Source organism: Plasmodium vivax, chromosome 2 (genome assembly GCF_000002415.2).
Source record: "Plasmodium vivax chromosome 2, whole genome shotgun sequence".
Classification (NCBI taxonomy): Eukaryota; Apicomplexa; class Aconoidasida; order Haemosporida; family Plasmodiidae; genus Plasmodium; species Plasmodium vivax.
In genome coordinates, this window is record NC_009907.1 from 255,593 (window position 1) to 267,047 (window position 11,455).

General features: G+C 52.9%; 3 protein-coding genes across 3 annotated transcripts, besides 15 other annotated features; 1 reads left to right on the forward strand and 2 right to left on the reverse strand.

The window, feature by feature from the left end:
* The first annotated feature begins 196 nt into the window (after positions 1-196).
* Positions 197-220: a microsatellite.
* Positions 221-333: 113 nt separating this feature from the next.
* PVX_081335 (hypothetical protein, conserved) lies at positions 334-1,459 on the reverse strand (the record flags this gene model as incomplete). The annotated part of the gene is made up of 2 exons (XM_001613492.1): positions 852-1,459; positions 334-656 (listed from the first exon to the last, which is right to left on the reverse strand). The coding sequence occupies exons 1-2, from the start codon at positions 1,132-1,134 to the stop codon at positions 334-336; spliced, it is 606 nt and encodes a 201-aa protein (XP_001613542.1). The 5' UTR covers positions 1,135-1,459.
* Positions 1,159-1,197: a microsatellite.
* Positions 1,460-2,313: 854 nt separating the features above from the next.
* Positions 2,314-2,341: a microsatellite.
* A 182-nt stretch (positions 2,342-2,523) lies between these two features.
* Positions 2,524-2,549: a microsatellite.
* Positions 2,550-3,573: 1,024 nt separating this feature from the next.
* On the reverse strand, positions 3,574-6,141 carry PVX_081340 (hypothetical protein, conserved; the record flags this gene model as incomplete). The annotated part of the gene is made up of 10 exons (XM_001613493.1): positions 6,101-6,141; positions 5,844-5,911; positions 5,573-5,704; positions 5,372-5,442; positions 5,177-5,232; positions 4,712-5,074; positions 4,382-4,561; positions 4,120-4,190; positions 3,769-3,822; positions 3,574-3,648 (listed from the first exon to the last, which is right to left on the reverse strand). The coding sequence occupies exons 1-10, from the start codon at positions 6,114-6,116 to the stop codon at positions 3,574-3,576; spliced, it is 1,086 nt and encodes a 361-aa protein (XP_001613543.1). The 5' UTR covers positions 6,117-6,141.
* Positions 4,061-4,085: a microsatellite.
* Positions 4,514-4,535: a microsatellite.
* Positions 6,142-7,432: 1,291 nt separating the features above from the next.
* Positions 7,433-7,526: a microsatellite.
* Positions 7,527-7,618: 92 nt separating this feature from the next.
* On the forward strand, positions 7,619-11,189 carry PVX_081345 (hypothetical protein, conserved; the record flags this gene model as incomplete). The annotated part of the gene is made up of 3 exons (XM_001613494.1): positions 7,619-10,642; positions 10,833-10,947; positions 11,128-11,189. The coding sequence occupies 3 exons, from the start codon at positions 7,619-7,621 to the stop codon at positions 11,187-11,189; spliced, it is 3,201 nt and encodes a 1,066-aa protein (XP_001613544.1).
* Positions 7,724-7,744: a microsatellite.
* Positions 7,779-7,823: a microsatellite.
* Positions 8,360-8,379: a microsatellite.
* Positions 8,981-9,017: a microsatellite.
* Positions 9,803-9,826: a microsatellite.
* Positions 10,100-10,139: a microsatellite.
* Positions 10,736-10,756: a microsatellite.
* Positions 10,927-10,980: a microsatellite.
* Positions 11,190-11,455: the final 266 nt, after the last annotated feature.

Sequence of the window (11,455 nt, forward strand, 5' to 3'; positions counted from 1 at the left end):
GCGTCGGTGGGCGGTGAAGCTAAATCAACCGCGCGGAGGAAAGCGATGTGATGCGATGCGATGTGATGCGATGCGATGTGATGCGATGCGATGTGATGCGATGCGATGTGATGCATTGCGATGTGATGCATTGCGATGCGTTGCGTTGCGTTGCGTTCCGATGCGAGGTGGGGGGAGGAATTGGCACGCCCCTCTACGCGCTGTGTCCTGCTCGGCACCCCTCTAAAGCAGCGCTGCGCGCGGCGTGTGAGCAACAAGTTGGCGTGCGCGAGGCAGTCCCTGGAGTGGGGTTGTTTTTTTTTGTTTTTTTTTTATCCCCCCCTTCTGCCCACCTCACATGAGCTGCTCCTGCGGGGCGGAGTCCTGGTCAAAGTTGAAGACGGTCTTCACCTGGCCGTCATCATAATACTTGGTAACCTCATATGGCTTGAACTGCTCATCGGGGTCTCCACACTCGCAGGGGTCCACTCTCGTGACGAAGGCATTGCACCACTCAGAGTTACCTTCCCCCTTTGTCCTTCGTCGAAACACATTCGGAGAGGTCTTTATGGGAATGGACTGAAACGCGCTGTTGTATGCGAAGAGAGCATTGGAAACAGCCACCACTCCGGGGTCGATTCCCTGTCCGGCGTCGTCTGCACAGTAGGGAGCTCCATCTACAAAAAGTAACGGGGCGTTGTTGTTCATTTCGTGGCCACTTAACCCGGTTCCCATCATGTTCATGTTGCCACACTGGTTGGGTACGTACTGGGATGGGTCGTTTCCCCCGCTGCCAACGCTGCTGACGCTGTGGACCATGTTCATGCTGTGTAGGGACGATGGCCCCCCTCCATGTGCGTAGGCATTTGTACTTATCGCCTCCGCCTCGAAAATGTTTTCCTGCGACATGGCCATCTTGGAGGTGCTTCCGCTCTTTCCGTTGGTTCCGCTGGTTCCGTTGGCTCCACTTCTTCCCTTGCAGTGGTGCGCGGTTTGGTGCAACTCCGGGATGACGCTCGTGGAGCAGGTGAGGCTGTTCTTCGAGTGGACGTAGGTGCGCGGCGGGACGACGCTTTTGCACGCGAGGAAGTTTACTTCGGTCAGGTTTCCCCTCTGGTCGAACTTGTACCGTTTGGGGGCCGCGGAGGAGAGCATCTAAGGGGAGCGGCGGGGCGAGGCGAGCGAAGCGAAGCGGTGAGGCGAAGCAGTTAGGCGGTTTCACGTTCACTCTTTCACAGTTTCGCGGTATCACAGCTCAGCATTTCGGCGGTTGCGCGAAGGGGGCAAACACGAAGGGACCGACTAGCCACCCAGCAAACAGGCAAACGGGCAGTTAAAAAGAAACAGAAAAGGTAAAGTAACAGAAACGCACAAATGTTTCACGCGAAGACGATTAACACAATTAACATGTTTAACACGATTAACATGATTAGCAAAATGCCGCTTAGCAGAACGAAAAAAATATAAACAACGAGGCAGCAAAAAAAAAAAAAACAAAAAAAAAAAAAAAAAAAAACGCAGGTCAGCAGAACGCACAAATTACACGCCCAGGTGTGTGTGTGTGTGTTGCCGTTTCTACAACTGTGGCTGCGAAGATTTTTTTTTTTTTTTTTTTTTTTGTTATGCCCTATTTTGCGTACATTCGTGGAGTTGTGTGAAATAGCGCTGGGTGGAAAAGCAACAAAATGGGGGAGTAGAACGAAGCGGAAGGAAAACGGAAAAAATGAAATGCTAAGTGTGAAACGCGGGGGGGACGTGAAAATTGTAAAACCTCACAACGGCGGGGTTATTTTTTTTTTTTTTTTCTGAACAAACCTTGGAGGAGTAGTGCCAATAAAGGAAAAAAAAAAAAAAAAAAAAAAAAAACTATTTGGCTGTTTGGCTATTTGGCTATTTGGCCGTTTGGCTGTTTGACCGTTTGGCTGTTTGACCGTTTGGCTGTTTGGATGAGCGACCGCTTTGCTTCTTGTGGAGGCCTCTAAAGGGACAGGCTTCTCGAAGGGCGAGCGCTACTGCGGGGGGAAGGGGGCGCGCGTGCATGTGTGTATAACACGCTAACGGGTTACCACTCCGACGAACTGACGCGGGGACCATCACGGTCACCCCCCCCCTGCGACATACTCACCCGCGCAACAACATGTAGAGTGGCCCGATCGGTCCTCTTCACACGGAAGCAGCGCCAGTCGCTTCGACACCTCGCGGGGGGAGTTGCTAAATGGGGAATTTGGAACAATGTCTAAGCGGGGAAAAAAAAAAAAAAAAAAAAAGTCACACAAATGGGGGAACAAAAAAGAAGGCACACAAATGGGGAACAAAAAAGGAAGGCACACAAATGGAAGAGTGCGCGGAGGGACCAACCCGTACGATGGTACACACCTCCCTCGATGGGCCGCTTCGCCAAGTTACTATACCTCGCTGTTGTCCCTGCTGGGGAGATGGAACGACAAAACTGCTAATAAGGGGGAGGGAAGTTGGCTTGAATTTCTCACACCAGGAAAGAAAATGCTTAAAAAAAAAAAAAAAAAAAAAAAAAAAAAAAAAAATCACCTCTTTCAGTTTCCCCTGCACAGTGTAGAAAGCTTTTTCTGCACTTGCAAATGTGTGTGGACGAAATGGGAAAGGTTCCCTACCGGTGAGCCATATGAAGGGAAATATTTTTTGGACGTATGGGCAGTCACGTTGAATGCATTACAAATGTTTTAGAGCATCAGTCGGCTTCCCTTCCAACGTTCAGGCACCTCCTCCCGCGTGTGCACGGACCTTTAGCAAAAGTGAGACATAAGAACGAGGGGCACGCGAACAGCGAGTGTAAGTAGGGGGCTTTGGAGGCGAATGCCCCACGGTTTTTTTTTTTTTTTTTTTTCACGAAAGGAAGGGGTGGGACGACCATGAAGACGACCCCTCCAAGGGATGCGAACGTGTGTGCCATTTGTGTGCTTCCCTTTTTTGCACTTCCCATTTGTGTACTTCCCATTTTTGTGTTGGCTTCCCCTGCGTGATTGAACAGCCAGCTGCAGCGAGCTGCTCTTCCTCCTCCGCAAAACGACCACAGCAAAGTCGTCAAAATGGTGAACCCCCTTTGGAGTTTCCCCCCCCAGTTGGTAGCCTCACATGTGTGCATTCCCTCAGAGGTGCTAGCAGCCCGCTCAGCGGTCTCATTTACTACAGACAGTAAGCAGACAGTAGGTAGCCTCCGTGGCAACCAACAAATGCACACACGTTTGCCCCTTCTGCAACGGGTCAGTGTAGCCTCACCATGATGGACCTCAAAAAAAAGGACAAGCGAAAGCGCAAGGGGAGGAAGAGGGAAAACGGAAGAAGGAAAAAAGAAGACGCAAAACGGACGACGCAAAACGTAGGTGCCCCGTTCGTCACCTAAAATGAACGTTTCGGATGGAAGATTCAAATGGGGTTTTTACGCGGTTGTAAAAAAAAAAAAAAAATAAAATAAAAAAAAAAATAAAAATATAAATAAATCACGCTAAGCCATGCTAAATTATGTTACGCTACACACGCTGCGCACGGGGGAGGTTCCCCTCCTCTTTTTGCATTTTCTTTCGCCACTCTCAGAGCCAAATGGAAACAACGTACCCTTCAGAAGTACTCGTCCTTCTCCTGGTCCACAACTTCGTCGCTCTTGGGGGTGTCCCTCGGGAGCAGCGCGATGATCTGCGAAAAGAGAGGCAAAATGGGGGGACCCAATATGTAGGTGTACATATGGGACACGTCATCACATGTGCAGGGTGATGAGGCAACTCCACGAGGGGCCTCTCCTTCTCTCCCTCTTACGATCAGCTGAATCCCAGCGACGGCTAATCCGACCGACACATTCGACAGGTGACTCTGCGGGGGGGTAGCGGAACGGTAAAAGGAAAAAAAAAGGGAAATAAAAATGACGCTACTTCCCCATCATAGGGTTAAAAAAAAATGACGCTGCACAACGGGGACTTACCTTCCAGTGGAAATTGCAAAAAAAGTGGTTAAAGGTTGTGTCTTTGCAAAGGCCCTGAGGAGGGGGGGGAGAAACAAACGGGGGTCATCACCAGCTGCGTATACACAGAAAGATGCATCCCTCCGGGAGGCCGCTCCTCCCTTAAAGCGATTAGCCCTGGGGGAAACGAAAGGGAAGAAGTGACTTACCGGCACGAGCGACTGGGACCTGTTAAGGATGGAGTACTGAATGTACGGCGCCATGATGGTGTTCAGGCACGCTGCAAAAAGGTGAGGAAAAAAAAGAAAAAAAAAAAATGGACCAATCAACAAGCTGTGGTGGAGATGACGCACAACGGTGCAGCAGCCCCACACGTGGGGAAAGCTCAAGTGGGTCCACTCGCTTGTCGCTCCGCTTCTCTGCCGCTCTGCCGCTCCGCCTCTCCGCCGCTCTTCCTCCCTGTGCACCGACTTGATAGGACCACCTTAATGGTGAGGACCTTCTCATACGAGCAGCTGTCGGAAAAGGCTCGGTACAAAAAGCAGTTTAGTATCTTCTCCATCGACTGTATGAGCAGGTAGTTGTTCAGTCCCCTGAAGAAGCCGTGCACTCCGTCGTACAGGTAGGTCAGTTGGACGATGTCCTTCAGGTCTGCGGGGGGGGCAGCGGTTAATTCGAGCGGTTAGTGTGAGCGGTTAATGTGGGCGGTTAACGTGAGCGGTCAATGTGATGGGTCAATGCGAGCGGTTAACTGGGTGGCCAATCTGGCACCGCTACACGCACCGCCACACTCCGCCTTACTGCTCATGAGGGAGAGGGAATTGTTCTGGAAGACGATCAACTTGGTCGAGATGTTGAGGAGGGGGTAGGACAGGATGCAGCTGAGGTACTCGTAAAAGCTGTGGTAAAAGGACAGGTGGAAGTATTTTTTTTTCTTTTTCTTCTTGACGGAGTCGCCGTCCTCCCGGACCATTTCCATCTGCCGCACCACTTGGAGGTTGATCTCGTCCCCGATGAAGTTGCTCGCGTCTTCGCGGTTGTCATCACGGCCATCTTCGCGGCCATCTTCTCGGCCGTCTTCACATCCAGCATCGTCCTCGAATCCGTGGTCGTATCTGCGGGGCGCCTTCCCTCCGTTCTGCTGGCCCCTCCGCTGTTCTCTGCCTGCGGGAGGAAGGGGTGTTACCCGATCTGCATATGTGCGCATTTGACCAGACGTGCCAGTCGGCCAAGAACGGCTCTCTATCTTCCCTCCCTTCCACCTACTCTTTCTGCTCCGGATGGCAAAATGTATCTTTTCGAGTAGGTAATAAATGGACTTCCTGCGGGTGGAAAGGAGCGATAAAAGAGGTGAAAAAAAAAGTGAAAAAAAAATCCTATGCGGGAGTTCCTTTCCTCTTCTCCCTCTTCACCCTCTTCAAACGTGCATGTTAAACGGCAAATGCCCTCCCCGAGTTTTACTTCGATATGATGTGAGCCAGCATGGGTATTAACCCCTTGTACAATCCGCCTATTCCCTCATCTTGGTAAATCTGTGGGGGGAGGAGGTGAACGGGTGGACGGCCAAACAGGTGAGCAACGCCATATGAACAGACAAGCATAAACACACACACACACACATACGTTATCGCCCCTCCCAGGGGGAGAGCAAAAATGGAGTACCTGGTGCAGGCTGTTTAAAATGCAAATGACATACGTCTTTATGTTTAAGTTCTTGATGTTCACCAGGGGGCTATACGTGACGTTCTGATCATAATGATTCAAATACTTGTAGAGGATGCTTCTGCATTGAATCTGCGCGGGGGAGGGGGAGTGAGGAAGGGGGGAAGAATGGCACCACGTGGAGAGGCGCACAAACTGGTCACCGCTGCGGTGCGGTCGATGCCGCTATCCCCGTCCAGCAGCAGAGCGTCGTGCACTCCTTTTTTTTTACATTATATAAAGGATACGAAATAAAATAGAAGGGAGAAAATCCTATCTCAAACTTTGGCTTCTCGTCATCTGCCAAATGGGAGGGGGGTTCCTTTTTTTGCGTCGTAGAGCGGAAGAGAGCAGAGCGGCAAAACAGCAAAACAGCAACGCAGCAACGCAGCAGTGTGTTGCGATGCGCTGCGCTGCCCTATGTTGTGCCGCTTTTTTTTTCTCTCCTTTTGCGCGCCCAGTAGACGCAGGGGATGCCTCCCAAATTACATTTCTCAATTAACATTTTATAAAATGTTATCTCAATTGGTCGTCCGGTTTCTTCCTTTTCGCTAGCTGCTGCTCAGGCATGCCACACACGGGATTTTTTTTTTTTTTTTTTTTTTTTTCCTTCAAAGTGGACAGAAAAGTATGAACAGGCAAGGTGAAAAAGGGGAAAAAAAAAAAAAAAAAAAAAAAGCAACAGCAGTGGCAACAACAACGGAAGCGGTAGTAGCAGTGGTAGCGGGGGGAAAATGCTATCGTGGAATACAAGTAGTCCCCAGGGGGGCAAACGCAGGGATGTACCAAAGGGTGAGGGCACGGGAAGGAGGCGGGGCGCTACACAACGGGAATGCGAGGAAGAGAAAAGCTTAGCCGAACGCGTTCATGGTTTGTTTCCTTTCTTCTGGTGCACATGTTGAGTAGTTGTGTTTGGGGTGACGAGTAGTTTCATCAGCTTCGGCCAATGGCAGCACAAGTCGCGCAGGCAAGCTGTTCGGAAGAAGGAAACAAAAAAAAAAAAAAAAGAAAGGCAAAGGGAGAAGGGCGAGTAAGAAGGCGAGGGGATGGCAAAGCGACGGCGAAAAAAAAGAGAAGGAAAAACTAAAAGGTAAAATTAGTTTGTGCTTCGCAAATGCAGTCGAATTGTACAGCCACAAATGCACATCGCGAGAGCGGCATAGCAGGGGGGGCGGGGAAAAGGCAACCCTAGCAGTCCCGTCCCGCCTCCCTTAAATGGCGGGAGCAAAAAGAAAAAAAAAAACGCCATACTGTGCTGTGCTACTCTGTAGTACGCTACGCTGAGTATGCTACACTGTGCTATCCTTCTTGCCCCGCCACCCCTGCAATTGGATACCCGCAAGCACGAGCATACTTGCAATCATTATCGCGCGCCTCCTTCCCGTAGGACCAGCGTAAAATCGGCCAATCCGCACAAGCTATATTTCCTCATGTCATGGAAAAATAAAACATCCCTTTTGGCACAGATGAACTGAACGGGTTGGAAATTAACAGCCACGCGTTCTGCTCACTTTTTTGCAGTTTGAGGCTATATGAGGCTAGCCATTTTGAAAGTTTTTTTTTTTTTTTTTTTTGTCGCCTCAAGCAGTTTGCCTTTCCGCATCGCTCTCCTCCCGTGAGGGATGCCATTTCGTTTTCCCTATCATTTCCTCTGTTGCGTAGTCGACTCTTCACTTCGCTTTGTCCTTCGAGCGCCTGTTGGTCAGGGCAGTAGGGCATGTACATGTAATTCATTAACATGTATGTTCCCTCCCCCTAGCGGACTTGCATAAAAAGGGGAATCACCAAAAAGAGTGTCACCTTTCAAACGTGGAACCCCCGCGAGTGCGTCCACCCCCCGGCGGTACTCATGTGCAGGACTAACCCGGACACATAGGTCGGCCACCTACCGTCTGCCGGGAGTCGAGCACAAGATACGCCGCTTAACCGATCGGCACGCAGGTTCGGACGCCTGCCACACGAGGCGTGAAGAGGCAACCCGAGCCAGCCATGAAACGATAAAGGAAAATGCAAATTGTTCGCGTCCTTCTGTTTAGCCTCCTCATAGCAGCGTCGTCGCCCACGAGCAGCAGCAAGAGCCCCCACAGCAACCCCCAGAAGGAGAAGCCAACCGGGAAAAACGAGGATGGCAGCAAGGAGGCCCCCCCCGCGGAGGAAAGCAATCATGGTAGTGACGACCAGCGGGGTGAAAACGAAGGAGGGGAAGACTCGTTGGGTGAACCGTACGAGTTAGACGATGGTGCAACGGGGCCCCCCCGCGGAGGGGCTGACGAAGGTGGTGGCAGAACCGGAAGAAGTGGCGATCAAGGCGGACGCGAAAACGAGAGGGAGGGCAATTCCAATGGACGGGGCGTCTTCGGAAGCTTGCTGAGTTTCCTAAACGGAGGGAACTTTGGTGACTACGCTAGTCAGAAGCAGGTGCCGTTCCACCCGGAAGAAGGCCACGCTAAGGGTGAAGCCTCGCATGAGGAGAAACTGACTAGCCACTTTATTAACACTCTGGAGAGCAGCGAAAGGAGGCACACAGTTGGGGGCAGCATACCCTTTGGAAGGAAGAGCAAAGCGAAGCAGTGTAGTTACAGCCATGCACTATTTGGTCAACTGGCGAAAAAGAAAACGATACTTGATAGGTCGTTGGAGGAGGAAAGCAACGTTGGGGAGAGTGCCCCTGTGGAAGGAGAGCACTCGCCATTTGGGGATGATCACCAGGGGGAGGACCCACAAGGAGGGGGAGAGGCAGAGGCGGAAAAGGTTGAGGAGCCCGAATGGGGGGGAGAGGCTGCCCAGGAAGGGGATCACTTTGGGGATGATCATGGGGATCACTTTGGGGATGATCATGGGGATCACTTTGGGGATGATCATGGGGACCTCTTTGGAGATGATCATGGGGCCCACTTTGGAAATCACTCGGGGGACCACCTTGGAGACCCCCCCGTGGAGGAGGGCGAAGGTGAGGGCACGCGCGACTTCTTCAACTTTGAGAAGGAGTTCATGAAAAGGGAAGAGGAGAAGGAGGAGGAAAAGGAGAAGAGCGGAGGAGTGGCGAGCGGAGGAGCGGCGGACGGAGGAGCGGCGGACGGAGGAGCGGAGGACGGAGGGGCGGCGGAGCAGGTTGGGGAGAGGGAAGCCAACGTGTCGAGCCATAACGGAGGCGGTGCGAAGGGAAGGGCGGGCAAGAAAAAGGGCCCAAGTGATACGGAGCAGAAAAAGAAGAAGCGGAGCTCGGCAGGAGAGGTTCACCGGGCTGCCATGAACGGTGCTAGCGGGGTTAGCGGCGTCGGCGGGGTTGGCGATGTCGGGGGCGGTAACCCGGGGGAGGAGACGGACGAGCCAGACGAGCTACTAATAAACAAGCCGGAGGCAATCAAGTACTTCTTCGAGGTGTTGACGGAGGTCTGCGTAATCATCAAGCTGGGGGTGGTGCACCGCTTCACCCACGTTGTGATCCCCATAAAAAATATTATAGTTTCGAAGACGCTACGTCAAATTGAAGTGGTCCTAAGGACCATGCTGTCTGTACATAGGCTGGGCAGCCACAAGTACAGAGACACCTACGGGCTGGGGATCATCGCGCTTCTACTCTACCTGCTAACCTACCTCATCAACAGGTGCCTCTACAAGGGGGGGAAGAAACGAAGAGAAGAGCATTCAGAGAGGAAGCCAGACGATGTGTACCTGGTGAATCTATTAAAAAGAATCCTCTACGTGGTGGAGAGTAGAAAGACAGGGACCAACGCAGATGAGGGAGTTCTGCACGACGTCCTCTATAACACAGAGACGTTGCTAGCCACGAGCAACATCATAAATAAAGAAAACAAACAGATCTACACAGACATCATAGGTAGCATTAATAACTTGGGGATATTCACGTACGTTTCAACGCAGGCTCTGAAGAGCATCAACCAGAAGGCAGATTTGCTCATAAGTGGGTTTGCAGGGGGGAAGGCTGCCAGGCCAGGGGGGGGACAGGAGGAGGAGGAAGAGGCCTTGAATTTGGAGATGATGGATCTAGACATGGGCGGAAGCGCCATGGGGGGAAGCGCCATAGGGGGAACTTCCCTCGGTGGAGGGGCTCTTGGAGTTAGTTTAGGAGCTGCCTTAGGGAGAAGGGGCTTCCCCAACGGTGTGGAGGCGGTTCTGCCGAACGGCATGGAGATGAGCTTCCCCAACGGTGTGGAGACGGGCTTCCCTAACGGCGCAATTGGACACATGGTGGACGACGCCTACGACGTGGGCAACATGCAAAATAATTTTGGAGACGACCCCCTGTACGGAGAGAACAGCGTGAGGAGCAAGATGCGCTACCGCATGGTGCACCAACACAATGAGGAGTTCGAGGAGGGGGACCTCCTGGCCTACAGCAAGGGCACCGCCAGCTACGGCTTTGTTGGCGAGGGGCAGGGTGCAAACGGGGGAGGCGACTTCCCATACGAGGGGGTGGACGCGGGGGGGAGTGCAGCTAACGTGATGAGCGGGGCCAACCCGATGAGCGCCGCTAACCCGGTGAGCGGGGCCAACTTCCCCCACTTCGGCCACCCCAAACAGGGGGGGGACTTCCTGAAGGAGGACCTAAACAGCAGAAGCAGCTTTTCGCACGTGTCCAAACCTTCCAACCAAATGAACGGAGACGAGGTGACCAATGAGGATGGCGGGAAGACGAGCCCGGGGAGATCCCGAGCAGTGGACCCCCCTCCTCCCCCCGCGATGGCGTACATGTCGAGCGAGCACCTCCCGGAGGGGTTCGGCGGCGCGCACAGTGGGCAGCAAAGTGGGCAGCAAATCAGCACGCCGGCTGCCCCGCCAGCTTCCCCTACAGTTGCCTCTCCAGCTGGCCCACCGCTGCCTCCTCCTCCCATGTTCCCCTTCGGCCACGTGCACCCCAACGGAGAGGTGCATACGAAGAAGACCTCCGCCGGGTTGAGTGCGGGCCCCCCAGAAAAGGGCACCGACTCGGGGGACGGCGCCTTCCCCGTGCACGGCAGCCTGAACATGATGGGCATCGCCCCCCCGGAGGACGCCCTCTCGAGTGCGGTGAGTATTGCCAAGGGGAGCGGAGCCGTGGGGCGCCCTCTTCCACGCGTCCGCTTTTTCGCGTGCATCTAACTTTTATAGTGAATCCGTTTTTTCCATTGCATCTAATTTTTCTAGCGAATCCGCTTTTCCTGTTGCATCTAACTTCTCGAGTTCACGTTGCCCCCCCGTTGTGCCTCCCCCCCCGCAGAAAAAGGACGACGTGGCGAACCACGTGGCGGGCCCCCAGGCGCCCTTCTTTGAAGACCCCCCAAGTGGGGCGGCCGCCCCGCCAAAGAAGGACTCCCTCCAGAATTACGCGCCGCGTAAGGCTTGCACCCCCGTCTGCGGAGAGGCCTCCGCGGAGCAGCGCGCGTTCCGCTAGCCATCGTTTTTTTCTTCACCATCGTCCTGCTGGCTAGCTTCTCCCTCGCCAGCTTCTCCCCCCTCACCGCTTCTACCTCACCGCCATCCCTCTGCAGCCCCCCCCGCGTACATGCCACCAGCCCCCCAATTAATGGAAATCACGGCCAGCCGCAACCAGAAGTACCTGACGCAGAGGAAGTAAGCACCGCAGATGTGGAGCAGCTCTGCAGGGCTCGTATGAGATGCACACATGAGGAGCGTGTGTGTGTTTTTTACTTTATTATTTTTTTTTTATTTTTCTTTATTTTTCTTTATTTTTTCCCTATTTCCCCCTCTTAGGGAGAGGCAAAAAATCGTTGCGACGAAGTCCCCTTTTAACTGAGAAGTCTCCTTGCCGCCACACAAAGGATCATTTTTTTTTTTTTTTTTTTTTTTTCTTTCCACTCTGGGCAGCCCTCTGTTAACGTT